This window comes from Pseudomyrmex gracilis, unplaced genomic scaffold (assembly GCF_002006095.1).
Source record: "Pseudomyrmex gracilis isolate BER0280 unplaced genomic scaffold, ASM200609v1 scaffold_502, whole genome shotgun sequence".
Classification (NCBI taxonomy): Eukaryota; Metazoa; Arthropoda; class Insecta; order Hymenoptera; family Formicidae; genus Pseudomyrmex; species Pseudomyrmex gracilis.
In genome coordinates this window covers 48,309-75,963 of record NW_018021086.1, presented here as the reverse complement: position 1 = coordinate 75,963, position 27,655 = coordinate 48,309, and the positions used below count along the sequence as shown (strand labels likewise).

The window sequence follows — 27,655 nt, the reverse complement described above, 5'->3', positions numbered from 1 at the left end:
CATAAATTAACAGTTATTACCCGCATAAACAAGGCCAAAACAAGGCCTTATTTGCCCGCATAAACCAGACCTTTCTCTCTGGTTAAACTCTACCGGTTCCGGCATAAGTTAACAGTTATTGCTCGCATAAACCAGGCCTTATAAACCAACCCTTAGCTGTGTTCCAGAATTGCTGCCAGTGCTAAAATTGTATAATATATGTGACGTGAACTATAGATCTTTAGCGCTGGCAGTGAATTTTGGAACACAGCCAATGTCAGATTTTCATAAAAATTGGTCTTGAATCTTGGTGATTCGTAACCTAAAAGCGCGCGAGGTGTTACGTTTTTTTGACGGTAAAGGATTATACAGAAATAAAAAGTTGCTGCAGTTTTAGCGTGAAAGCTAATTAAAGTTGCAACAAGAAATTTTTTAGGTAACTTTCGAGAGAGTTTTGATAAACGTTGATAAAGACTAAGGTTAGACTGCAAGAATGTCGGCAGAGGAACAACAGCCGGAATTTCGATTAGGACCCAATCCTAATGTCAGTTATCCTATTCAGGTTCATTATTGCGGGAATTGCTCGCTGCCTATTGAGGTAAACTAAGTAGTTTTTAATAATTTATGTAAAAAAAAGATCTTGCGTAAAAAATCAATGGAAGTAAACAGTTACTAGAAGTTACATTTGTAGTTTATTTTTTGAGAGATATATTTAATATTATTTATTTTTTAAAAACTGATAATAAAAACACTACAAAAAAATTGAGATCTAACAAATACTAATTTTTACAGTATTGTGAGTACTATCCTGATTATGATAAATGTAAGCAATGGTTGGAGAGAAACCTTCCTACAGAGTTTGAAAAGATAAAATTAGGTAATTTCTAGAAAAGTTTAAATTTTCTACAATATAATAGTATGAGCTTCTATCTATATAAATAATATTTAATATAAATAATATTTCTGAATCAGCTACAGAAGATGGCTCTATCGAAGCTGGTGGAGGAGAAGATGAAAAGAAGAGACAGAAACGAGGTGGAAAGGGTATGCTGAAGACCAAAAAAAAAGAAGATGTACCAAGATTAGTCACGGTTTCTAGAGCACCAAGAGGAAAAAAGAAATCTGTTACAGTTGTGACTGGTCTTAGCACCTTTGGTAATATTAAACATTAAATTACATATTAAATGAGGACTTAATCTAATGTCAAAAAAAACAAATTCTAATATTTAAAAAAAATTTGAATTTTTTAGATATAGACTTAAAAGTAGCAGCAAAATTTTTTGGCAGTAAATTTGCTTGTGGATCCAGTGTTACTGGGGAAGATGAAATTGTCATACAGGGAGATGTCAAGGATGATCTGTTCGAAGTGATACCTGAAAAATGGCCACAAGTAAGTTGTGCAGTCAGCAAGAGTTTTAAATGCACAATTATCTTACTTTGCTCTTTCTTTTTACAGATCGATGAAGATTCTATAGATGATCTTGGAGATCATAAGAGATAAGATTATTAACATTATATACACACAATATTGTATTATGCTATTTCTATTCGGAAAAGTTGTGTTTATTATAAATAAAAATGTACATACTACAAAATATATTTAATAAGTTATGTTACAGTCTAGAGATTAAGTTTCTTGTTCTGTATCTTGGTCATCTCTTCGTACTTTTGCTACTATTTGAAGCACAGTCTCTACTTCTTCATCCGTTAGTCGTTCTTCAGCCTCCTCTATTAACTATAAGATATATTCTTTAGTTAAAATTTACAATAATTTAAAACAAAGTATATTTAAAGAGTGTTTAAAAAGTTATTGTAGCAGTCATATTGATGCTTCATCTAGAGTATTTTAAACAAAGCAAAATTTTACCAATTGTATCTCGAGTGGTGTGGTGGGACAAATATTAAGAAGAGCAAGCTTCTCTGCTTTTGTCAGTTTGAAAGGTTCCATTGCTCTTAAAAATTGATTTATGATATCTGGAGTCTGCTTTTTGCATGGTGTATCTTCCAAATACTTAATAGTTTGATATGTAATAGTTGCCAGTTGATTCATTTTCTTTTTCTTATAGGATTTTGTGTTCTGTTGTAAAATATCCAATACTTCGTAATTACTTAAAAGAGTATTCCAGTTGCCTTTTATCCTGAAGGAGAATATAAAATTAATATATTTAAATGTAATATATAAACAATTTGATTTACAATTAATAATGCATTTACACTTTCATGTTGTGTTTTATCTATTTAAGACAAGAGTATAATTTTAGCCGTTACACTTTAGCTATTGTCGATTTTTGAGCACTTTTGAGGTTATGATACTCTTAAATTCTTATTTTTAAACGTCGTTCTATATATTAATCGCAAGACGCAAACACAAGTTACAAGTTTTGCGGAAGTGACTAATCGACATTGACCAAATCAATCAGTTGACCAATATGATTGGTCAATTCCGCGAGATCTGCTACTTGAGACTAATGCAGAACGATCTTAAAGTGCATCAAACATAAGTCAACAACACAATGTGGTCTAACGATTTTGATAGTGCATTTACAGATGCATTAGATCTGCAATTGATCGCGTGCAATTCCACATATTAAAACAATCAAACAGTCAATCGAAGTTGATCAAACTCATCCTAATCAAAAATCTTATATATTACAAAAGATCACAAAATAAATCTAAAAATACTACCATGTGCAAAAAATATTTGTAAAATATTTAATATATGAGAAAAAAAATAGCAAAAAACGTCAATTGACCCCGACGTGATTTGAACACGCAACCTTCTGATCTGGAGTCAGACGCGCTACCGTTGCGCCACGGAGTCATTCGCTACACGTTCTCGAATAGCCCTACTTACGGTTAGCTTATTTCAAGTTTTGTTTTCAATGAAGTATAATAGATTACATAATGATGATATAAAATACAAATACGAATTATATATATTTTTCTATGCGACATTATTAACGTGTTTTTCAATTCGATTTTTATGAGCATACACTTTCCCTTTTTCATATACTAATCTACATGTTTCACAAATTTTAAAACGAATGTCTGCGATACGCGATACGTTAATTTGCGAAAGACAAAAAGCGCATTACTGAGAATATTTATCTAAAAGAAGAAGTTCAAAAAACTTTCTTAAAACAAATTTAACAACATCTTATTATCTTGGGTTGAATCTCTAGCCTGATTTAAAATTGCCGCGTTAAAAATAGTGAGTTTGTTATTCGCGCGAGACCTGCGTTTGAATTCACTGAAGACGCTTTCTTGATTGTTAGGCTGCGTTCGTTTTTTACTGGCAGTACTGAAAATCTATAGATTCATGTCACGTATACTATAGATTTTTCAATACTGCCAGTAATAACCGAACAGGGTCAGAGTGTGTAACAACAGAGAAACGTTGTATACGTAATACCAAAATGCGAGTATTGAAACATTTATAAAATATTTGTTTGATCACTTGCTTGATTCAATTCGCGATATGCAATAATGTGCTAAAGTGTGCTGCATTGGCTCGAAAATTTGGATTGGAGTATTTTAGGTAATAATCGGGAAAGTGCAGTGATATCAGTGATTCGACTTACGGAGCTCTGCGCGGGAAACAGAAATATCATTTATGCGATTGATCTCTTTCTTTTTGCGAGAATATGCAAGATTGTTTTGATCACTTGTTTTACTTTGTTACTAATAACTTGAGATTATCTAACCGCACTGATTGTCGCTGATAGTGCAATAAGTGTATTCGCCAACAATAGTTTTGGCGACCTAACCTTCAGTCGCCTAAGTGAGGCCGGTATGTTCAATTAACGAAAAAAACAAGTTAGTGATTTGTGTACCAAATACGTATCAATTGAATTTAGAAATGGTGTGCTAAGAAGTTCAAAGTAAGATTAAAGAAGAATAAGAATTTAAGGCGGAAGATTTAAGCTTAAAAGAGGTATATAGCCTGTTTTCACCATCTCTGATTAACTTAGGGCCTGAGCACAATAGAGAAAATATTAGGAATAGGAATTAAAAACAGGTTAAATGTTATGTACAATGCAAAAAAAAAAAAAAAATATAAATGTGTATAAATATAGCCTGTATATCATGCAGCCATGACATACTTGTATTTATATGTTATATTTTATTTTTCGTCATTGTATAGTACATTTTAACTTCTATTTCTAATTCTTATTCCTAATATTTTCTCTATTGTGCTCACAGGCTCGTAATCAGTCGATTATTTCATTGGAATCACCAATTATATCGGTCGATTGATTAAAATGACCAATTGCAAGTGACTTGCGATCGATCGGTAAGACTTAATCGGAGATAGTAGATACTGACCTTATACCTTCTTAAAGCTTAATACTATACCTTCTTAAGTCTTATGTCTTAAATTGTTATTATAGGTCCTGCATTAAAGAAATACAAATACGCTTATAAATTCTCTAATGACATCAATATAAGAGCATTAGACAACTAAACTTTAACAGAATGACCAGTCAATCGCAGAATAGAAAGAACATCTCTGGTGACAATTTGGAAGTTGATGAGAGGAACGCAGATAGGTATGATACCGATGACGAAGGTGGCTTAAGAGTGGACGATGAAATATATATCCCACCACCACCTAAAACCTTCAGTGAAGTGGACACAACTGGTCCAAGGCTCATGATTAATAAGATTGTTAATGTGAATTTCAAAAGCTATGCTGGCACACAAATTATTGGTCCTTTTCACAAAGTAAACATTTTATATACAGAATATAAACTTGCATATCTTTGCATTATCTTTGTGGAATATTATGTTAAAACTATCTGTTTTCTTAGAGTTTTTCATCAATAGTTGGACCAAACGGAAGTGGCAAGAGCAATGTGATAGACTCTATGCTATTTGTATTTGGTTATCGAGCCACTAAGATCAGATCAAAAAAAATATCAGTGTTAATACACAATTCTAAGAAGGAGTCAAATATTAATAGCTGTACTGTATCTGTGCATTTTGAACAAATTATTGACAAGGTAAGATATACTCTTTTTTAATAATGTTCATTATAAAGTATATAAAAATCTTTTGTTATAATGTTAAGAAATCTGAAAATAATTATTAAATTTATTTTAAGCCTGGAGAAGCTTATACGGTTGTTCCTAAAAGTCAATTTGTTATATCCAGAACGGCATTTAAAGATGGTGCATCTTACTATGAACTTAATAAAAGAAAAGTACAATTTAAGGAAATTGGAAAACTACTAAGATCTTATGGAGTTGACTTGGATCACAATCGATTTTTAATATTACAAGTAAGATATTTATTGGTTTTATTTATAATAAAATTACGTCTATATTTTCTTTCCTTATGATTAATAGGTCTTTGTAATATGTATATTTTATATTAATAAATAACAAATTTTTAACAGGGTGAAGTCGAGCAGATTGCATTAATGAAGCCGAAGGGACAAAATGAAAATGATACTGGAATGCTGGAGTTTCTGGAAGAAATAATAGGTACAACTCGCTATAAAGAACCTCTAGAGAAATTATCAGACAAAGTTGAAACACTAACTGAACGTAGAGTCGAAAAGTTGCATCGTCTTAGAGTTGTGCAAAAAGAGAAAGAGGCCTTAGAGGAGCCTATGCAAGAAGCGTTGCAATACTTAAAAATAGAAAATTCCATAATCAGATTACAACATCAGCTTTATCATTGCAAAAAGTAAGTTAGATTACAAAATAAACTTTATAATCGTTTTATTTCACATTGAATACCTAAAGACTATCGTGATAGTTTAGATAATGGGAATCACAAATACTTTTACTAGATCTGAGGCAGTGAAACAGCTTGCTGAGCAAGAAGCGAAGACTGATACTCTAGACAAGGAACTAACCACATTGTTAGATGAGATGAAAAGCATTCAAGAGCAGAAAAAAGCAACGATTAACATCATAAAAGAGAAAAACAAGAAGTGGGATATTCTACAACGGCAGAAAGATGAAATAGCAGCGAAATTTGATCAATTGCGTAAACAAGACGAGTCGCTGCACGCCGAACTAGTCGAGACGAACAAGCGACGAAAAGCAAACATGGGATCCATCAAGACGGTAATCTTTTATTCGGATTTACAATAAAATTATTAGTAAAATTATTAATTATTGCATATTTCACATTTGATAATTTATATATACGATATGTATAAAAATTTATATAAAGTTATAATAAGAGTTATATAGACATATATTTATATAGTAACTTTTTTGTATGGTAATGGTAGGAAAAAGTCAAACTGGAAGAATTACTAAAAGTACCAGAGAAGAATGAAAAAAACATAGAAGAGTGTGAACACTTAATTGAGACACATATGAAGAATAAAGAAAAGGAAGAGACTTCGTTGTCAACTTTGATGACAGGATTGAAAAAAAAGACGGAACCATTGCTGAACGAACGATCTGAGTTGGAGAAGAAGTTGATAGCTCTTAGAAAAAATGTGGATCAGGCGAAGGCAGCATACGATATTGTGCGATCCGAGTTAGAACTTTATACATCGGTAGAAAAGATTGAGAAAGAAAAGCTTGAAAGTCTTCGGGAAACCGTGGAGAAGACTACTAACACTCTTAATGAGCGGCAAAAGCAATTGGCGTTGCTCGAGACAAAGATCCCAGCAACTGAACGTAGTTTAAAACAGGCGCAAGACGAACTGGACGAAGCGAAGGCACGCGAGAGCGAGATGACGGCTCAGTTGAAAAAGATGCGAATTACTTTCGAAGAGCAACGTTCCGCTATGCAGGCCAGCAAGTCGCGTAGTCACATTTTGGATACGTTGATGAGAGAGAAACGAGAGGGACGAATACCTGGAATACTCGGAAGACTTGTGAGTCGTCGAGGTCTTTTTTTCTATTATTATTATTATTATTATTTTCTATTATCTACGTTTGTTTCTTCACGTAGGGTGACTTAGGCGCCATCGATGCGAAGTATGATGTCGCCGTGTCGACAGCGTGCGGACCGTTGGATAACATTGTCGTGGATACAGTGACCACGGCGCAGGCATGCATTACATATCTACGGCAACACAATATAGGACGTGCCACGTTCATACCGTTGGAAAAGCAACAACGTTTTCTATCCAAATGCAGTCGCAAGATCCAAACGCCAGAAAATGTACCTCGTTTGTTTGATCTAATCAAAGTGGAAGACGAGCAAGTGTTACCGGCGTTCTACTACGGTCTGCAGGACACTCTGGTAGCGGAGAACTTGGATCAAGCAACGCGTATTGCGTATGGCGCGACGCGTTATCGCGTGGTGACGCTGAAGGGAGAATTGATCGAATTGTCGGGCACGATGAGCGGCGGCGGGCGTACAGTATTGCGTGGTCGAATGGGCCAAAAAGTAGTGAGAAACGAACCGTCAAATGCCGATATCGAGAAGCTGCAATCACAACTAGATGTTGTATTCGAAGACTGTAATAAACTTAGAGCGAAACAACAACCGTTGGAACAGCAGATCCACGTGTTAACGACCGCTTTGAAAGACATGACGGTTGATAGAAACAAATTCAAAATTGACTTGCAAACGCTGAAGGAGCAAGAGCCATCGTTGCGAACTCAACTCAAGGCACAAGAGAAGAAAGCCGCGGAGTCAGTATCAGATCCGAAAAAAGTCGCGCAACTGCAGAAAGCAATGAACGCAGCAAAATCTAATCTTGACAAAGTCGAAGAGAGTTCCGCCACGGTAGAGAAACAGGTGGAACGCATCAATAAGAAGATAGATGAGATCTCCGGCAATCGGGTGCGAGATCAGCAGGCTAAAATTGCGGAGCTAACCAAATCGATAGACAAGGCCAAGGCAGAGATATGTCGTTTGCAGGTGGCCATTAAGACCGCCGAGAGAAATGTGAAAAAGACGGAAAAGCATATAGAAACGCTAGAGAACGACTTGCACACCTGTGAGCAGAGACTGAGAGAGATTCAGAAAGAGAAAACCGAGCTCGAGGAACATGCTAAAGTAATTTTGGACGAACTTGAAGAAGTCAATAAAGCGCTAGAAGAACGTAACGACGCCACGTCATCTTTGAAAGAAGAATTGAACGTTTTGCAAGCGCAAGAGGACAAAATAAAAGTTACGAGGGTCGATCTAGACCAGAAACTTCACGAGTGTAAGAAATTGTTGAAAGAACTTCAGCAGGTGATTCCCGAATATAATCGGAAAATAGCGGGATTAAAATTGCAAACGATTCCCCACGAGACTGTGGAGCCGCTCAAGGAGCTAACAGAAGAGGAAATAGAGCAATTGGACGTGAAAACGGTGGCGCAGAATCTGCAAAAGACAAAGGTAAAACTACCTGATCAAATACCCAACATGAAAATCATCGCGGATTACCAGGAGAAAGACGCGCTTTACATACGTCGTGCCGCCGATCTGGAGGAGATGACATTAGAGCGTAACAAGATGCGTGATATTTATGAAACTGCCCGACGACGCAGAGTTCAAGAATTTCTTCAAGGTTTTAACCTGATTACCACAAAGTTGAAAGAAATGTATCAGATGATCACACTGGGAGGCGACGCTGAGCTGGAACTGGTAGACTCGTTAGATCCTTTCAGCGAGGGTATCGTGTTTAGTGTGCGACCGCCCAAAAAATCGTGGAAAAACATAAGTAATCTTAGCGGTGGTGAAAAAACATTGAGCTCGTTGGCGCTTGTCTTCGCTCTTCATCATTACAAACCCACGCCGGTGTACTTTATGGATGAGATCGACGCGGCGCTTGACTTCAAGAACGTTTCAATCGTCGGTAATTACATTAAGGAGCGCACAAAGAACGCGCAGTTCATCGTCATCTCGCTGCGCTCCAACATGTTTGAGTTAGCCGATTACTTAGTGGGTATTTACAAAACGTTCAACTGTTCTAAGAGCGTGACCATTCATTTGGGTCGTTATTATGAGAACAACAATATTAAACCACCCAAGCAAGTTACCTCAAGAACTTACGCGTCCCAAGTTACACAGACGCAACGCAGTCAGCCACAATCGCATAAAGAGAATACCGCACCCTTGACTAACAATAACAACACGGAAAAGAAATTACCAGAAGAACAAACGGAACTTGATCAATTGAAGTGAGTATTCAGATCGATATTTTGAATCCTCACACACACAAGTCAACTTTTTTATCTAACTTGAATAAGAACTCAATCTATTGAAGATTCATTTATTATTACCAGTCGATTGCAATTATCTATTTTCGTGCATTTCTACTAACAATAAATAAAAAACAATAAACAATAAATAAAATTGGAAATAAATATCTAAATTTAATTAAATAAATACAAACAGTTAATGAACACGTAAGTCATTATGATAGAAAAATCATATAAATTTGTTTATGTATATTTAGAATAAAAATAATAAAAAGTATATATATATATATTTGTAATTTAATTGTTTAATTGTTTAATAATCTCTTATTTTAGTAGTTTTTTATGCAGAATTGAAAAAATCAATAAAAAAATTTATTAAAACTATTATATATCATATATAATTTCTATCAAAAAAGATTAAACATTTCGAATATTCATCACAAACGATAATTCCTTCTTGCGATTCTGTTTATTCTGAATTTCAACATACAATTTTTAATATCGTACACATACATATATGTAGTAAAATGTAATATACATACACACACAATAACAAGAATTAAAAGATAAATATTTGTAAATTTTAGAACAGAAATTATTTCTCGTAATAATAATTATTATATTTGTGTTGTAGTCTTCCAGATTTGGCAGTGTGCCCGACTCCAGAGAAAACAGGCCGACGTTCCAGCAAACTCGCAAGAAAGAGCAATGAAACAGACAGCAGCATTATAGATGAACCTGTTAGAAAGAAGCATCGAAAGTAATTGATTGTCAGATTTTGCGAAAATCATTTCTCTTGTCGGGAGTCTTTCTGCAAACAACGGTTTCAAGCAATCACTTAAAAATCTTAAAATATATATAAGAGAGTAATTTTATACGAAATAAATAACACATTTAGGTAGAACAAATATCGAATAGATATATATTAGTTAACGAGATGACACATGTAAATAAATATATAGAGTTTTAAAAAGTAAATGTGTTAAAATGATCTAACGGGGGATAAATGTACACTCTATTAAAATTTAAGAGAAACGAAATTGATTAAAAACTGTACAACAGACATAACAATTGAAACTACATATTTTGTTTTTGTTGTATTTTAAGATTTCAAAAATTTTGAAAAGAACAACACATTTTTGTGAAAAAGATTCATGTGTACATTTTGTCCTTAGGAAAGATCTATAGTATATTATATAATTCCAAGTATAGATAGTTAAACAATTTAAGAAAAGATATTTTTTCACATTTTATATATATTATTTTGACTTAAATAAATTGTAATTAATACAAGTTCTCAGATTGTTATGATTGATCTGATTCTCAAATTGAACAATTCCAGTGTTTAAAATTCACATTTGTATATTATTCTAATGAGACAGATAACATCCACGAAACGTTTGATACCGAGTGCAACGCTCGAAAAGCTAGAAAAGTATCTCAAGGCTGATCGTCTTGCTGCAAAACGACCTCGAGGTTCCTTGAGAGTTCCTCTGTTTCTTATATTCTCACCGGTTTCTATCGAAAGATCCCAAGTTTTTTGACAGCGACATGCGCGCACGAACAATTGCAAATGCAAGGGAGAAGAGGTAGCTTACCTGCTGAACGACGGAACAGCCTGTCGTCGATACGACGAAGACGGCGATGATAATGGAAAGAGAAAGAGAGAAAGACCATGTGTCGCGGTGTGACAAGGAAGGGGCGCGCGTCTGTTGTATAAATATTGCCACGACTGTGAGATTAGGATTTCAATAGAGTGCGAGAAAGAAACGCGGCGCGTGAAATGACAGCCTTCGGGAAAGAGGATGACGCCGACGTCGTCGAGAAAGCGTCGCGGAAGATGTTCAACGTGACGTCTCCGATTCTGCAACAAAGCTGTAAGAAAATTGCCAGTGATCTATTAAATTTATCATTTGAAGGATAATATATATGCGATTATCCCCTTATTAGAAAAATCACAATTCAGTTTTATCGCAAAAAACTTAAAAATTTACCAAATAAATCAATATAAAACAATGAACAGAAAGATTATACGGGTTTTTTTTAAATAAAAGACTTAAATGATAAACACAAACATATTGTCATTTTTATAATATAATTTTAAAAAGAAAAAACAAGTAGGAATTAAGAGTTTAAGAGGAAAAATGCATGCGATGTGTTAGTTTTCTTTTTTTAATACAAGATAAACTTGCAACAATCTAACACACAATTCTTCGAATCTTTATCGAAGACGCGGCTATATTGTAAAATCAATTCTGTGTGCTATAGAATCGTTTGAAGGTTTAATTGATTTCTGAAATTTTTTACATAACGTGATAGTAGCGCTCGTAAAAGAATCGCTTTAAAAAAAGAGAGATAATGATATGATAAAGAGTATTTGTCGCGATTTGTCGAACGAGATAAAATTAAACAGAATGATGATTTTTATCAACAAGATTTACTTAAAAAGCACAAAAAGTATCAATTTTTTAATTATATAATTAAATATTATAAAATATATAATAAGCCGAAAGATGTTTAGATATTAGAAAAACTATTATCTCTCGAACTCTGTGAAATAACTTACAAAATAGTGCATCGAATATAAATCGTGAAACGACTGTGAAGTAACAACGGTTTATCATGTGTCAAGCTGTTTGCGACATAAAAAATACGAACAAAGTGTGTGTGAAACGAGTTTTTTGTGTGTTGTTTGCGGAAAGTTACATACCTAATACTATTTTGTTCTTATGTAATCACGTGCAAATTTATAAAAAAAAGTGTCGCGCGTATTTCAACAAAATGTAAAAGTGCTTTGCAAAAGTGTACAATGTAGTGTGCATTATTATGTTTTTAAATTTAGAGGGAAACAAATAATATATATACATACTTACGACAAGAAGTATATTAACTGAGAAACAGTGAGATCAAACAAATATTTTTAAATATATGATCTTATTCAAGCCTTTTATATATGTACAAAATTCGGTTGTGCAACTAGATTTATCTGCACGTATGTTATAATCATCAAGGCAAGCTGAGAATATTTTGTTAACTTATTCGATAATTTCTATCTATCGTATCCAGTGAGTTTATCTAAGTGTACACACATATACGTTGCAAGTTCACTTTGTTCGAACGCGATTAATCGCTATCAACATTTGGAGCTCGCTCTGCATCCAGATTGATGATTCGGAAATCATCGAAGGATCGTGGATTTCTGCCGCGTTAGTTCGCGCGTTAATTAATCACATCATGTCCTTGGAAAAGGAGAGAGAGAGAGAGAGAGAGAGAGAAGTTATGTATTGTAAATCTCTGCGAATCGCATTACGAATCATTAAACACGCGATCGCTTTATGCCACTCTTTATCAAATCTCATTTTGATTACAAATCGTCACTTATCAATGTTATCATCTGTAGCTTCGTTTAATCTGTTCGATCGAACCTGACAATTCGAATTTTATTTTTCGCATATTTTTTTTCTAGCGCAATGTCAACGTATATTTATTTTTATTATTTATTGCATGTAATCTTTGCCTCGGCGGCTTCGGTTGGCTTCCGGTTCTTACACCTCTTTCTTGACAACGTTTTTTACAATTTTTGCAATTTCTATAATTTCTATAATTCTTTATAATCTTTACTATCTTTATAACTATTTTGACTCCTTGTTATGTGTCTCTTTTTGGTATTACATAATACTTAAAAACATAAAAACAGAGCATAAAACACAATGCCAACGTATATTATTCATTTTCTAACGAATGCAACATTTATTCGCTTTGATAATACCGCACCGATATAGCGCGATATTTTCTGAAATTTCGTATTTGCGCGTAATTCTTTTGCGCGTAATTTTACTCGATATGTGAGAATAAAACAAATCTCAGTTTTCTAATTAATCTGCGAGAACAATAAGTGTTAAGACGACTTTTCTGAAATAAAAAACTTTGTTTATGTTCAGTAAAAATATTTGAAATCTTTTTTCTGTCCGCAAAAAGCATCGATAAATAAATCTAGAAACGACAGCCTGGTATATCTGGTGCGCTTCTTTTTTGCATTTTTCCGCGTTCTTCACGTTGTTATCTTTAATATCAGTACATACTTGCGTAATGACACACGTCCGGCGCAATTACACGGTGATCAGGGAATGACTTTGTAATGGCGGATTAGCATGCAGGAATTTCAATTTTTCTTTTTATTATAGAAACGCGACACTTGTGAAACACAAAGTCTGATTAAAAGATAACTTACACGAACGGTTTTTTTTTTATTGTTCAATAATCGATTTTGATGCAGATCGATATTGATTGCCGATTGAAGGGATTATGCATAATATGCGAAGGCCACCGTTGAGAATTGTGTTCTATTTTATTCGAAACTTTCCTATTCACAATCGGCTTGTAAAAACTTGCTTTACAATGGTTTGTTTATGTTTTTCTAGAGACCGCGTGTCTAAAGAGCGAAACTCACTTTCGAGACTCGCGTGTACTTGCAACAATTATTGGATTTCGTTACGTCTCTTATCGCAAGATTAACATAGATAACTAAAATTACTCTCTGCACACGTGATACGTCACTCGATAATTATAGTAGTAATAATCGCTCTCTATTAAAACTCTATTAAAACTCTATTAAAAATATTTTAAAGAGCAAATCATTTGTGAAAAAATTTTAAATTATTTTTTTGAGGGGAGGAAGGGCGATTAAAAGTTTGAAGTTCAAGCTTTCCGATATGTAAATATATATACTTAACATTATATATACAGTATATACATATACACTTAACATTGGAACGCGTAAAGATATTTCAACGTCCTTAAACTATTCTTATTTTTGCTATTTGATTCTTGCAGAAAAATAATTTTAATATAAGAAAAATAATTTTTTGTTACTTTCGCTCATTTGTTACGTTCAGAAACTCAATAGTTGCACAACGGTTGAGAGATGATCACTTACGATTTGATCATACTTTTGAAAGATTTTGAAAAATAATCCTATTACAAGTGATGATCTCTCAACCATTGTGCAACTGTTGAGTTTTCTGAACGTAATCATTTTTTACAAGAGAGAGTTACAAGAGATTTTTTAAAAGGGTTATCGTAATTTTTGAACAATTTAAGAATTTTTTGAAAAAATTACCACGTGTAAATAACATTATTATGTACAACATGTCAATTTCAGAGAGCTCAGCTTCACCAAAGTCGAGATATAAATTTCCAAAAAGTTGCGAGTTTTAACATTGAATTTTATAAAAGAATCGTTGTGAAAAGCATATTTTGCAAGCACTATAGCGTCAAAATAAAATTTAGAGAAGTTTTTAAAAAGTAATATGTTATTAAGTATTATACTTGCTATATTATAATTGAATTTCAGAAAGCTTAGCTTCACAGTTTCCAAAATATTTTAAAGTTCAAAACGCGGAAGATTAGACGCGATATAAAACACGTTTCATGCATATATGCGCATGATCTACAGTATATGTAACGTGTACTATGAATAAATGCGCGCATATGCATGAAACGCGTCCATAATGCGGGTATACACAAAACACTGTGCAAACAGTCACTTACAAAAGTTAGGCTTTGAAAGAAAAATGAAAAGTACGCAATGAATCCAGGCGCGCGCAGCTCGCGGTATTATACTTTTGAGGTATATTGTACCACGATAACTCCTTTGAACTGCGTAAAACAAAAATGGCAACATTACAAGGAGTTTACATAAAAAACACTTGAAGCTCGGTGCGATAGCATTTTTTTTAAAAAACAAAAAAAATTATTACTGAAATGTATGTAAAATTACGTGTGTATATATTTCCAAAAAATATTTGATATTTTAATAAAAAAACTATTAATTGTAAATACTTTAAGAACAAAGAATTGTTTTATAAAAAACTATTATCTTTTCGTTGTATTATCGGTTATTATTATGTAAAAACGATAGTAAATCTTCAACTACCAGATAGTTTTACAATCAATACGGTTAATAAAATTGTTTTCTTGTTGTTTTGCACATATATTCTTGATGTATAACTTTACAACAATTATTAAATCATTGTTAATCAATGTGACACAATTGATTTTTTAATTTTGAAACTCCTAGGGAAAACAAATTTGCATATATAAATCGCGCAATCAGTATCATGGTAAAGACATTGACTAACGAGACGATCACAATTTAAGTAAGATTATGTAAAAAAACATAAAATACAAAGTTGTCCAAATTGTATCGGCAAAGAACTTTCTGTAAGAACTCCATATCAGACTTTGATAAACATGAATTTTTATATGTTTGCGCGAGTCACATTCACTCATTAATTAATTATCTGTCTGTACAATTTGTTCATTAATTAAATAAAAATCTACTCGCAGGTACCCTCGGAATCAGGCATTTGCAGGTACTACTGCTGTTCTTGGGCATGACCATCGGATACAGTCTCAGAGTTGGAATGTCGGTGGCCGTAGTGGCAATGGCAAACGCGAGCACCGCGAATCCGAATATCGAGGTAACATTCTCTGCAATTCCGTCCTCTTATTTGTGTAGTTCGAATATCGAGCGTTTGAATGGCGTTTCAAAACACTTGAAGATTAATCACTCCCACGATTGTCGGAGAAGCGTATCAAATACGGTTTCTTACGTAACGACAACGCGATGAACTCATTGTTGTTACTCGGAAAAGTCTTGTGCATGTACAACACTATTATATCTTTTATGTGTCATGCGCAGTCATAGTTGAATTATTTAACTATTAAAAGAAAACCTAACTATTTAACTATTTAAAAAAATAAGCTTTGCTTCAATTACACTTGTATCAAATTATTGAAGTAATTAGCGACGGAAAACATTATCTATGTCTGTTATTTGCACTAACGCAGTATACAAAGAATATTGTTTGACACACATCTCTGTAATATTTTATATTTAAAACCGTTAACTAAAACCGTTAAATAAAATTTGATTAATCAAGCGGCACCGTTTAATTGTCGTTTACGTCAATTTTTACCGATCACGAACAGTCTGACAAATTCACTTTGTCACTAGTACGGAATCTGTGTTAGAAGAAGGAAATTTCCTCGTGTTCGTAGAATCAAGGGAGTAAAGTGCATTAGATTGTGCGCGCAATGCTTTTTTCATTCACAGTGTGCCAGATAAATTGTTATAACCAATCAAATCTTCCGCGGCAACTTATCATCGCTGTCTTGTCAAAAAACAGTAATAAGGCTGATACGTTCACTATGCGTAACTTTTTTTTACGTATATCTTGACGTAGATAATGATCATCGTTGTATTTACGTCATAAAAAAAGCTGATAACAAATTAGCAGATCTTGATCATTATTGTGACAGTTGTTATCTCACGTTGCTATAATCTTTTGCCGAGTTATTTAATCTAGGTTTTGAGAATATTTGCATGCACAAATAAATATTTTTAGATTATAAACGTGACGGTTCGAATAGAATTCCAACGAAAAATAATACAAATTTGATATTTGATGCTTTTGCGGTGAGAAGATCAAATTATAGTTGTCACGCAGCTTACATCTTGCTTACTACATACAGGAAAATATTCTTTTCTCATGATGAAGTTCGGGAACCCGTATTTTCGGGATGAAAGTTTTGATTTGGGACCCGAAATTCAACTCGGGACGCATTACTCGATTTGGGACATGATTTTGAAAATAAAATAATTTTTCATACATTATCCCAAGCAACCAGCTGACGTTGTAATGACGTAAATATACGTGGTTTTTGTCACTAATTGGTGATTATGACCTAAATTTGACGTTATTTTGAACGTCATAACAATGACGTCAGTATGTACGTCACACGTATACGTCATATATAATGTAACTATTGGTTTTTGGAGTGACGTCAGTTGAAATAAGTGAGTAAGACGTCATAATGACGTTATTTAAATAACACGGTTGTTAAAAATATGTTTTTGAGTATATATTTATGTATTATATATAAGATTCCATACATCACGTAATATTACGGAAATATCACAATAAAATTGCAATATACCAGTAATATTAGATATTATAATACAATATTATCAATATATTACATTTTTATATATAATATTGAAATAGTACGGTAATATTGTACTGCATCTTAAGTAGCAAGATTATATATATCAAATGATTTTTATTACAATATGTCTTATGAACGTTAGAGATGTCATTTGATGTTATTTACTATTTAGCATGTTGCATACGTCGCATTGTATCTTATATATAATATGATACATATATTTTGCTACGTTGTTGTAAAAACCTAACTTTTGCTTAAAACATAAATGCTTTGTTTTCAAAATATATTATATCAACAAAAAACATTGGTGTGTGTATAACATTTTTACTATATAATAATTATTATATAAAAAAAATTGATATACATATAAATGTGTATACATATCTTTCTATATCATTTGGTATATATTTATTAAGAATTGACTTTAATAATCAGTACATGTTAACAAAAAATTTTGTATGATTACTACTTTGTATGATGCATTTCGGCGGACATTCTAATATTATTGTGATATTACATTAACATTTTGGTAATATTTTTATTATATTAGAGAGTGTACTATTGCATTGGAAAAACAATATTACTGTGATATTGCAGTAATATTACGTGCTATGGAGGATGTCACGTTACGTCAGATTGATGACGTAAGGAAACGTTATTAACTTGACGTTATATTTGTGACGAGACAAACTCACGTCGCCATTACGTTAATATTACGTCGTAAATTAACGTCGAACGGGCCAAAAACTGACTTCATATTAACGTCATTACAACGTCAGCTGATTGCCTGGGATATTGTGTAACGCTTTTTTCTTTTTATTCTTACATTTGATTACACGACATATGAAAACACTTCCAAATTTAAAATTTAAGATCAGTCGGAAAAATTATGTCCTGAGTTGAATGCCAGGTCCTGAATAGAATATCTTGAGTCGAATTTCCGGTCTCAAATTAAAAATTTCATCCCAAAAGTATTCGAGTATCCAAACAAATTTATACATATATTAGACAAACTTTCGGAATCTCACCCGACCCGACCTGTATTTTTGGGTATACACACATCCCTAATAATTATTAATATTTTCTTGATGTTTTATATATAAATAGTTACATTTTGTATAATGACTTTCTATGATTTCACTAATTGTAATAAAAAAACCATAAAAAAAGAACTTATTTATCTTACAATTCTTTTATCTAATAAATATGTGACAACCAATTCTGTAAGTTGACTTTGCACAATTGTGTTTAAAAGTAAATAACTTTTTTTTTGTACAAAGATTTGTTCTTAAAGCTAAAAGATGTGACTTATACTCTGATAGGAAACCATTTACAAAATTATGTGACGAAATCTTGCACTAAAATTGTAATATGCAATTATACAGACATATTTTAGGAAATAGATGCAAAAACATTGATCTTTTTTGAAATATTTGTAGTTGTTTGCAAAATTACTTTCCAAATACTATTTCGGCAAAAGAATAACGATATGGCGAATCATCTTAGCAGTATATATTTGCAAAATTAATTTCACAAAGAAATTGTTCAATAATTGAGAAAAAATTTTCAGCTATGTGATGTTTAAAATATGTAGAAATATAATTGCATATTTATTGCCATCAGGATTTTGGTTGGAATGGAGATGAGCAGGGTTTAGTGCTGAGCTCATTCTTTTGGGGCTACTTGGTGACGCAGATACCTAGCGGCTACATCGCCACCATCTGGAGTGGTCAGAAACTCCTTAGCATTGGGATGCTGATTTGCGGTGTGCTGAATGTCGTGCTGCCGATCGTCGCTAGCAGTTGGGGTTTGGTGGCTGTTCTGGTTTGCAGGGTAGGCATGGGTCTTACTCAGGCTTGCCTATTACCTTGCGCTCATGCCCTTCTATCGAAGTGGGTACCGCCGTCTGAGAGGGCACAACTGGGTAAGAATTCCCGCTTAGTACATTGAACGAAGAGAAAATATAAAAATTATTAAAAGCGCCAAAAGTTTTTGTTTTATACAGATAGAATCAACAAAGAAAAATTACTGCGAAATAAATTTTCGTGTACTAATTGTATTTCTTTTTTTCTCTCTCTCTCTTTTTTTCTCTCTTTTATGCGCTTGAGGAGGCTGTCCCAGAGCGCAATATAAATAAAGCATCTATCTATCAATCTATCAATCTATCTATCAATCTATCTATCTATCTATCTATCTATCTATCTATCTATCTATTTATCTCTCTTTCTCTCTTTCTTTCTTTCTCTCTCTCAAGTAGATAATATAATTTATTCTGCTTATATTTCAGCAACATTTGCTTATGCGGGCGCTCAATTTGGAACAGTAATTACTATGCCGATTTCCGGAGCTTTTGCTGCATCGGATGTAGGATGGCCCTTCATCTTTTACACGTTTGGTACATTATCAATCGTCTGGAGCGTGGTTTTCTTTATTTTAGGGGCAGACGCACCATCCACTTATCGTGGTATTTCCCAGGAAGAGAAAGAATATATAGAAGAAAGTCTGAAAACAACAGAGGAGAAAGAAACAAATCAGGTGTGAATGCGCAATGTTCAAATTTGTATATAAACAAATATAATAATCGCACAGAAAGCAAGAGATTCCAGGTTCGACTTCTGGCTGAAGTTTTTTTTTCGCAATATTTTAAAATTAGGGAAGGTAACGGGCATTTCTCATATATGTGATGCACATTCAGCATTCTATATAGATGAAAGAATTGAATTTTCAATTCAAAAATTCAGTTGTAAAAATTTACACTGAAATAATATAAAATAATATATTAATATAATATATATTTATATACAGGGTGTCCCAGAATTGCCGTACAATCTCTCGTAGGCAGGTAGAAGGAGTAAAACTGAGTCGAAAAGTTCCGAACCATTTTTTTCTATTATTTATAATAAAGGAGTAATTATTGAGTAAATCAGGCCAATCAGCGCAGATCTTTAGCCAGGCACACGTCAGTGAGCGCTCACACACACCAGGCGCGCGGCTCACTGACGTGTGCCTGGCTAAAGATCTGCGCTGATTGGCCTGATTTACTCAATAATTACTCCTCAGTGACTCAGTTTTACTCCTTCTACCTGCCTACGAGCGATTGTACGGCAATTCTGGGACACCCTGTATATTCATTTTGCACGAACATCCAGCGTTTGGCTCTTAAGAGGATGCTGTACTGTTCTGTTTTACTCACATTTCGTAATTCAAATTTTTTGTACAAACTATTAATCAGAATGAAAAACGTTTCTCCCCTCAAAAAACAGAGAATATACTAAAAACCCGGGGAAAAATGGATTAGATCTAACTTAAATTTAATGAGATGAAAAAAAGGAAAAATAGATTAATTAGATCCAAATTAAATCTAAATAAATATAAAGTAGATCTAAATAAACATAAGTAGATCTATTAAATTTACATTTTTATATATTATTAAATCTCTACTTTAGATTTACTCAGACCTACTATATTAAAACTACTCAGATTTACTTAGATTTAAGCAGATCTGAACAGATCTGAGGTGATTTAATATAATAGATCTGAGTAGATTAAAAGTAGATCTAATAATAAATAAAAAAGTATAGTTACATAGATTTATTTATATCTATTTAGATTTACTTTATATTTATTTAGATTTAATTTAGATCTTATAGAAATTTATTACTAACGTAGCCAAAATAATACTTATTTTGAGTAATTAAACCACAGTTTGTCAGTAATTTTGAGTATTAAAATTACTGCTGAATTACTCAAAATAAGTAGTATTTTAGCCACACCAGTAATAAATTTCTGTAAGGGTAATTAGATTTATTTTTCCATTTTTTTTATCTCGTTAGATTTAAATTAGATCTAATCCAATCATTTTTTCTCGGGAATTTCTAGTAGACATAAGAATTTAAGAAAAACAAAAAAAAGTTTATAGACTGTTATTACACAAACTACATTTTTACTTTAAGTGCAAAATTGACCGTACGAATCCAAACAAAAATACCTTACTGGGAAACTAGAAACATAGGTGAATATTTTGAGTGCTTCAAAAAGGATTTCGAAGCCCTAAAAGTGCGAATATGGCTATTTTTATACAATAATAATAACTTTTAACAATTTTTCTTTTTTCAGGTATATGAAAAGGTCTTTTTATTTTTTGCGCAGTAATTCCTAAGTTCTTAAAGAATGTTTTCCTAATTTATTATTTTTATATCTATATTCAAACTTGAAATATTAAAGTAATATTACAAAGTACATACATATAGTATATATTGAGACGATGATTTGTAAGATTAGTTTAAAGAAAAAGTAGCAATAGCACAATCCAGCTCAATAATCAGCTGTTATATCATTAATAATTAGCTGTTTTATTACTTTAGTCATTTAAAATAGACAACACTAAATTGTATATAACAAAGTGAAAATTAATAAATTTTACTAAATGTTAATGTCGGTAAGGTAGGTATCATCTGATTCCCTTTCTCGGAATAACGCGACCAAATCCTCCTTAATGACCAATTGTAATGTTAGTTTAAATATAATAATAATATTATTATACATATATATATATATATATATACCCAGCAAACAATTTCTGACTGCGTAGATCTGGCAACAGAAACTGTGTGCAGAAACGCTACAATACGGAAACATGCTTTGTGTGCTGCCAAAGCTGTTGACACACAGACACAAAAAACGCAACATGGTCATCAAAACTCACCAAAACCATATCCTACGGAGGACACAGATGGATATGGATTTGGTGTGGCGGTTGGCGACAAAATCGCGACATCTGACAACCAAATTGTTTGCTGGATATGTAATATATATGTAATATTATACACATATTGTTTTTATAAGTTTATATATTTTTCAGAAATTGCAAACGCCATGGAAAGAGATCTTTACTTCGGCACCCATGTGGGCTATTATAATAGCCCATTGCGGCCAGAATTGGGGCTACTGGACTCTATTGACAGAAATACCTGATTATATGACACACGTATTACACTTCGACATTATGAAAGTAAGTAGTAAACTTTTATAAAATAAAAGTAATGAAAAGATGAAACACTATCACTTTCTTATATAAAATCACATTATTTATTGACTGCATCGGTTTAGTATAGTTATTACATGGAAACATTTGATCCTAGATAGAATCTGATCTCCTAAGACGAATGCTTGTGTAAATTTCTGGTTCGTTTGCGAATTCAATCAAAAATGATTTTTGAAAACATCTTTTATAAAGCTCACATTTTGTCATGGTTTAATTCAATCGAATTTGCGAAAACATGGGACTTTGTTTTTATACAAGAGTAATATTTAATAATTTCTTCATTTATAAATAAACTTATTTTTCTTTTCATTAATCAGAGAGCAAATATTTTCCGGTCGTCAATTAGGGGATTATATTATACTTCTGTCTTTTACAGAGTGGCGGAATCGCCGCATTGCCGTACTTGGCAATGTGGATCCTTAGCTTCCCCGTAAGCTGGTTATCCGATTACGCATTAAAAAAAGGCATGTCCAGAGGCCTAGTAAGGAAAATATCCAACACGTTGGCACATTGGGGTCCAGCCATCGCTCTGGCGTGTATGAGCGTTTTGCCTACCAATAACTATGTCTGGTCCGTGATTGTTCTTATCATCGCGGTCGCGCTGAATGCTGGTTCTCTTTGCGGTTTCCAGATTAATCACATCGATCTCAGTCCGAACTTTGCCAGTACCATGATGTCTATTACTAATTGCCTCGCCACTATCACCGCCATCGTTGCGCCAATAATATGTAATAAGATTGTCTATGATAAGGTATAATGAACATTTTCGCTTGCAGAACGTGCTGGGCAATCTTTAAATAAAATATTTATGTGCCCGTATTGCCTGGCAAGTACAATATTCTGGAAATGAAGAAGTTGTTCCAAGAAAATCTTTATTTTTCAGAGTAATGCAGATCTGTGGAATATCGTATTCTTTGTCTCGGCGGGAGTTTATTTCCTAGGTAATTTAGTGTTCATAATATGGAGTAAGGGAGAAGTGCAATGGTGGAATGACCCTGAAGAAGGTCAGCGTCAGAAACAACAGCAGAAACAGGAAAAAGTCACAAAGAATGAGATTTCAAGTTTATGATGTACACAATTCTATATAGTTTATTCTGAGGCTATTGTGTGTGTGTGTGTGTGTATGTGTATGTGTGTGTGTGTGTGTAATTTGCAAACCAGAACTGATTTGTACGTATATTAAAGTTAAATGAACTTTTTGAAATCGAAGTTATTTATTATCGCTATTTATTGTCGCAACTGATGCGTAGCTGTACATATCATTGCTCATAAAGTATAATGATCACATTGGTGTTGTGCTTTTTATATTAGACAAACAGATACTTGTCCTTCATTTCATCAATATAGTGTCACAGTGTCTGATTTATTATCACCACATACATTCCTAATTAGATTAGAAAAACAAATTCTTTTTTTTTATTGAGATCGATTTCAGAAATATTTATTGTAATTATATCTTTTGATGCAATTTATATATACGTAATCGAAACAATGTTAATGAAAACACAAAAAATAGTAAAGCCAAAATAACTCATTTTTTATTTATTTTTGAAATTCTTTTGGCTTCCTGTCAAAAATTCTTTCTTTTTGTATAGTTATATCGCATTTTTTTTCTTTCAACATGTGCAAATTGGAAGAAATGTAATATTTTCACCGTGATGTCCGTTGAAGATTGAATCTTATCTAACAAAATACAAACACTGAACATCGTTCCTCTTAACGATGTTATCTTTGTAGGACAAAAAAATTCGCGATTATATTTATTGATGCGCAATTGATTACAATATTTTGAGAGAAAAATAAATTAGATATTAAAAGATAGTGTAAAATTTGTTTTCAAATCTCAAATCTCTTATTTATTACAAATATCGGTTTAAAATTGTTTAAAAAACCGCATTTTTTTCTGTATCATATTTTTTCTACATATTAATATAATTATATATTAAAACTGTAAATAAAGTTAATATATGACTATTAGTTTGTAATTGATTTGTAAACTCGATGCAATTGATTCCGTCCAATTATCAATCTAATAACAGCATAATTAAATGTTAATTTTACACAATATATATAATTAAATTGCAAAAAAGGTAAGATAAAAGCCTCAAGCAATTCTACAAGTATAGTCTTTTTGTGCAGTTGCGATTAGTTGCATTCTGCTATATAATAATTCCGATAATCAAGGCTAATGTGACATACACTTGAAAATTGTTGTTTAAGAACACACGTTCGAGCGCAAAAAAGTGGGAGAATACGTTTTGATGATGGGTGCAGTATAAAGCTACGGAGGTACGATCGGAAGATCGTAGTCGGTTTTGCTCTTTACTCCCGTGTCTTCTTCACCGGGAGATTTACACAGTGTCTTCTTCACTAAAAGATTCATTCACAAAATGGTGTCGTCTTCACTTCAGAAGAAAAGGGTCTCCGTCGTCTCTCTTTCGGAGAGAATGAAAGTCCCATCGAACAAACCAAAAGGTGAATTATCAATACACATTCGAGACGACTAAGTATTCTTTAAAAACCATATTTCGCGCGTACAGAAAAATCTCAATTAAAATAGATATCAATATAATTTTAAAAAATAGTCAATACTTGTTTATTTTTCTCCTCTATATAATTATAAAATTAATCCTTTTACAAAAAAATCCTTTTATTTTTGTTTCAATAAAAGAATGATACTTTAGATATATGTGATAAAAGACACACGAGTCATAATTAAATTTATGATAAACAAATATTTGTACAGAGATTAATTACTTATCTTGATACTTATTATTTTATAATTGTATTTTAATTATTTTAATTATTTTAATTATTTACTTAATACAGGTAGTTTTAAAACAATTGTCTCAGAAGATATATTATAATTAAGTTATCTAATATATATTAGATAACTTAAATAATCTAATATATATCTATCATTAATATTAGTTTAAATAATTATATAAATATTATTATTATAAATAATATTAATATATCTAATATATCTTAGATAACTTAATATATCTTCCGAGACAATTGTTTTAAAACTACTGAACTGTTTAGTTTAATTTTAAATATACTTTGTTTTCCAATAAACAAAATAACACTCATACATACTCGTAAGAATATTATAAAACAATATATAGATATTATCTCGAGATATTTTGTAAATAATATATTATGTTATAAATCAATGAATAATAATTATTCCCGACAGCACGTATAATAATGATAACGTTTAGCAAGACGAATAAAGATTGTGATTCGAATGTCATTTTGCAGATAAGGTTCTTGATTTTGGAGTTATTATCACGAACACTTTATATCAACTCTTAAAACAAATCTTTTTAACATATTTACACGTGATTTATCAACATACATTGACGTATAAAAAAAATATTATTATTTTGTCGTTTGGATTCACTTTTACATTTTCTGTATAATGTCATTCTTCTCTCGCTTTAGAACGGTATATCCTTTTTATTGTTTTCCTAATCTAATCTTACGAACATTACAAAATATTGTAACACGGCGTTTTCCAATCGCATATTTTTCTTTCTCAGAACAAAATAATCAGAATAAACATAATCTATGAGATTTTATCGATCGCGATCGTACACTGGCATTCTTTTTTTGATACAATGAGCAATTATCATTGGATTCCAACTGAGCAAGCGGTCTTGATGACAATGACACGATTTGTATTCGATTTTGTGTATTTATACGTGACGGTCATATAAATTGCATAGTCCAGTACAATGAATGCAACAAACTTACATCATACGTCTGTATTTTCATAAAACATGTTTACATTCTTAATGTATTTATTGTGTTGAATTATTTGCAAACTCTTCCGAATTTGTGAATTACTTATTAAGCAAAACGCTTATAAAGCCTACGAAGACTTTTTAAAAAACAATTTTTTTTAATTTTTAAACTTTTGCTCGCGTAATAAAAAGCTACGATAATTACAATTATAAGTGGCAATTTTTGCACGTATTATATGCGTAAACCCATTGAAAAAGGCATATTTTAAATTTTAGCTGCCAAACTATATTTGCAACTTAAAAAAAAGGAATACACGAAACGCCCGTATATAATGTAAAATAACAAATAATTAATTATAATGAAGTCACTTTTGAGCAAACGTTTTGATCTCTTAGAAGAACCTTCTTCAGAGTTGCAAAATAATCATTTAATAAAGAATTTAAGAAATTGTCATAATAAAAGTAAAATAAACATGACATAAACAAAAATATTTTTTCTTCATTTCCAACGTCAATCTCGAAGAGTTTATGTTCTTTTGCATAATAGTAGATTTTACTCGTTAATTGTTATCAAATTAATTGATATGTACTGATCTCTCTCTTTCTCTCTCTTCCTCTAAATCGTTTAGAATAAAAAATAGAATATCCATGTGGTTGTTATCTTATCAATGTAAATGTCATGACAGATGTAAAATTTAACTATATTTACGTTGATAAGATAACAACTATTTACATAGATTCTGACTCTATTTTTTATTGGACGACTCAGAATAGATCCAGACATATCAATTAACCGAATGACAATTAACCACAGTAAAATTACTATTAAAGATAGAAGTACACTCTTCGAGACTGACGTTACAAACAAAGGAAATCGAAATCGAAATCCTTTTATGTGTGTATTTATATCTTTAATTTTTTATAAATATGTTTAACATTTTGGCTCGAAAGTGACCTTCATTATATTTATTTACGACATTGATAAAAACAAAATTAGAATATAGATTATCAACACACAAATATTATTTTAAAAATTTAGAATTATTTTATATTTTTTAGTTCTTTTTGTCGACATAAAAAAGGTAAAATTGCAATAATTCTCGACGCTCGATTCGAGATATGGTTAGGACAATACAGCGGCAACAAGGTCATCTCTTGTATGTACAGTATACTTGGATCTTGATACATCACTTTTGTATAATTTTTTATACTCACACAATTATGATTAAGCATTTTTTAAATATTGTTTTATTTTTATAAATTTACATCGAAATTGAGAAGTCATTTTACCAGTTTCGTTTGACAGTTGAACAAAATAAGATATTTGCTTAGACGCGCGTACTAGATTGCCGTTTAGCACAATACGTAACAGTATTCAAATCGTCTATTCAAATAAGTAGTTTGTTCATGTATTAATAGCGAGAACAACCGCTACTGAAAGTTTATCGTAGCATAATTGTTTTTGAGCATAATTAAATAAAACTACTTATTTAAATCTGAAGTATTTTGTATGACATGTAAGTCGAGTTTTGAGAGTACTTTTCCATAGAATAAAACTTTTGAATGTTGCGCGACAAATAATTTCAAGTAACCGAAAAAAATTTTCTGAGATTTCTACACTATTGAATGTAAAATGTTTAAAAATTGTTTTTTTTTTTTTTTTTTTTTTTATAAATTTTTTTTTTTCGCATTTTTTACATAGTTATTTATTCAATAGATAATACTATTACCGAGAGCCTGTAAATGTTCTCTCTAAAAACCAA

At 32.0% G+C, this 27,655-nt stretch overlaps 5 protein-coding genes and 1 non-coding gene across 12 annotated transcripts in view; 4 read left to right on the top strand and 2 right to left on the bottom strand.

Moving 5' to 3' along the window:
* The first annotated feature begins 278 nt into the window (after window positions 1-278).
* LOC109860894 (density-regulated protein homolog) lies at window positions 279-1,570 on the top strand. The gene is made up of 5 exons (XM_020440306.1): window positions 279-577; window positions 772-856; window positions 952-1,134; window positions 1,230-1,369; window positions 1,436-1,570. Exons 1-5 carry the CDS (start codon window positions 473-475, stop codon window positions 1,478-1,480), a joined length of 558 nt encoding a protein of 185 aa, XP_020295895.1. The 5' UTR covers window positions 279-472; the 3' UTR covers window positions 1,481-1,570.
* LOC109860895 (DNA-directed RNA polymerase III subunit RPC9) lies at window positions 1,523-2,613 on the bottom strand. Its single transcript, XM_020440308.1, has 3 exons — window positions 2,194-2,613; window positions 1,847-2,117; window positions 1,523-1,714 (listed from the first exon to the last, which is right to left on the bottom strand). Exons 1-3 carry the CDS (start codon window positions 2,199-2,201, stop codon window positions 1,607-1,609), a joined length of 387 nt encoding a protein of 128 aa, XP_020295897.1. The 5' UTR covers window positions 2,202-2,613; the 3' UTR covers window positions 1,523-1,606.
* Window positions 2,614-2,728: 115 nt separating this feature from the next.
* On the bottom strand, window positions 2,729-2,800 carry Trnaw-cca. Its single transcript has one exon. It is a non-coding gene; the product is annotated as a tRNA-Trp (tRNA).
* A 555-nt stretch (window positions 2,801-3,355) lies between these two features.
* Window positions 3,356-10,003, top strand: LOC109860890 (structural maintenance of chromosomes protein 4). Of its 7 annotated transcripts, none has more exons than XM_020440300.1 (10): window positions 3,356-3,517; window positions 4,183-4,273; window positions 4,371-4,704; window positions 4,791-4,982; window positions 5,084-5,260; window positions 5,378-5,670; window positions 5,777-6,056; window positions 6,227-6,823; window positions 6,901-9,068; window positions 9,724-10,003. In XM_020440300.1, exons 3-10 carry the CDS (start codon window positions 4,456-4,458, stop codon window positions 9,851-9,853), a joined length of 4,086 nt encoding a protein of 1,361 aa, XP_020295889.1. In that variant the 5' UTR covers window positions 3,356-3,517; window positions 4,183-4,273; window positions 4,371-4,455; the 3' UTR covers window positions 9,854-10,003. The 7 variants fall into 7 exon arrangements, with proteins under 7 accessions (XP_020295889.1, XP_020295884.1, XP_020295890.1 ...); XM_020440295.1 differs by having other exon boundaries at window positions 3,356-3,913; XM_020440301.1 differs by lacking the exon at window positions 4,183-4,273.
* An 846-nt stretch (window positions 10,004-10,849) lies between these two features.
* On the top strand, window positions 10,850-23,562 carry LOC109860891 (putative inorganic phosphate cotransporter). The gene is made up of 7 exons (XM_020440302.1): window positions 10,850-10,966; window positions 15,438-15,571; window positions 18,723-19,023; window positions 19,387-19,634; window positions 21,961-22,110; window positions 22,520-22,894; window positions 23,027-23,562. The coding sequence occupies exons 1-7, from the start codon at window positions 10,873-10,875 to the stop codon at window positions 23,210-23,212; spliced, it is 1,488 nt and encodes a 495-aa protein (XP_020295891.1). The 5' UTR covers window positions 10,850-10,872; the 3' UTR covers window positions 23,213-23,562.
* A 639-nt stretch (window positions 23,563-24,201) lies between these two features.
* The window catches only part of LOC109860900 (putative inorganic phosphate cotransporter), an 8,772-nt gene continuing 5,318 nt past the window's right edge, over window positions 24,202-27,655 (top strand). Inside the window, exon 1 of the mRNA XM_020440317.1 lies at window positions 24,202-24,618. Coding sequence (XP_020295906.1) covers window positions 24,534-24,618 — 85 coding nt within the window. The 5' untranslated portion in view covers window positions 24,202-24,533. The remainder of the gene's footprint in view (window positions 24,619-27,655) is intronic.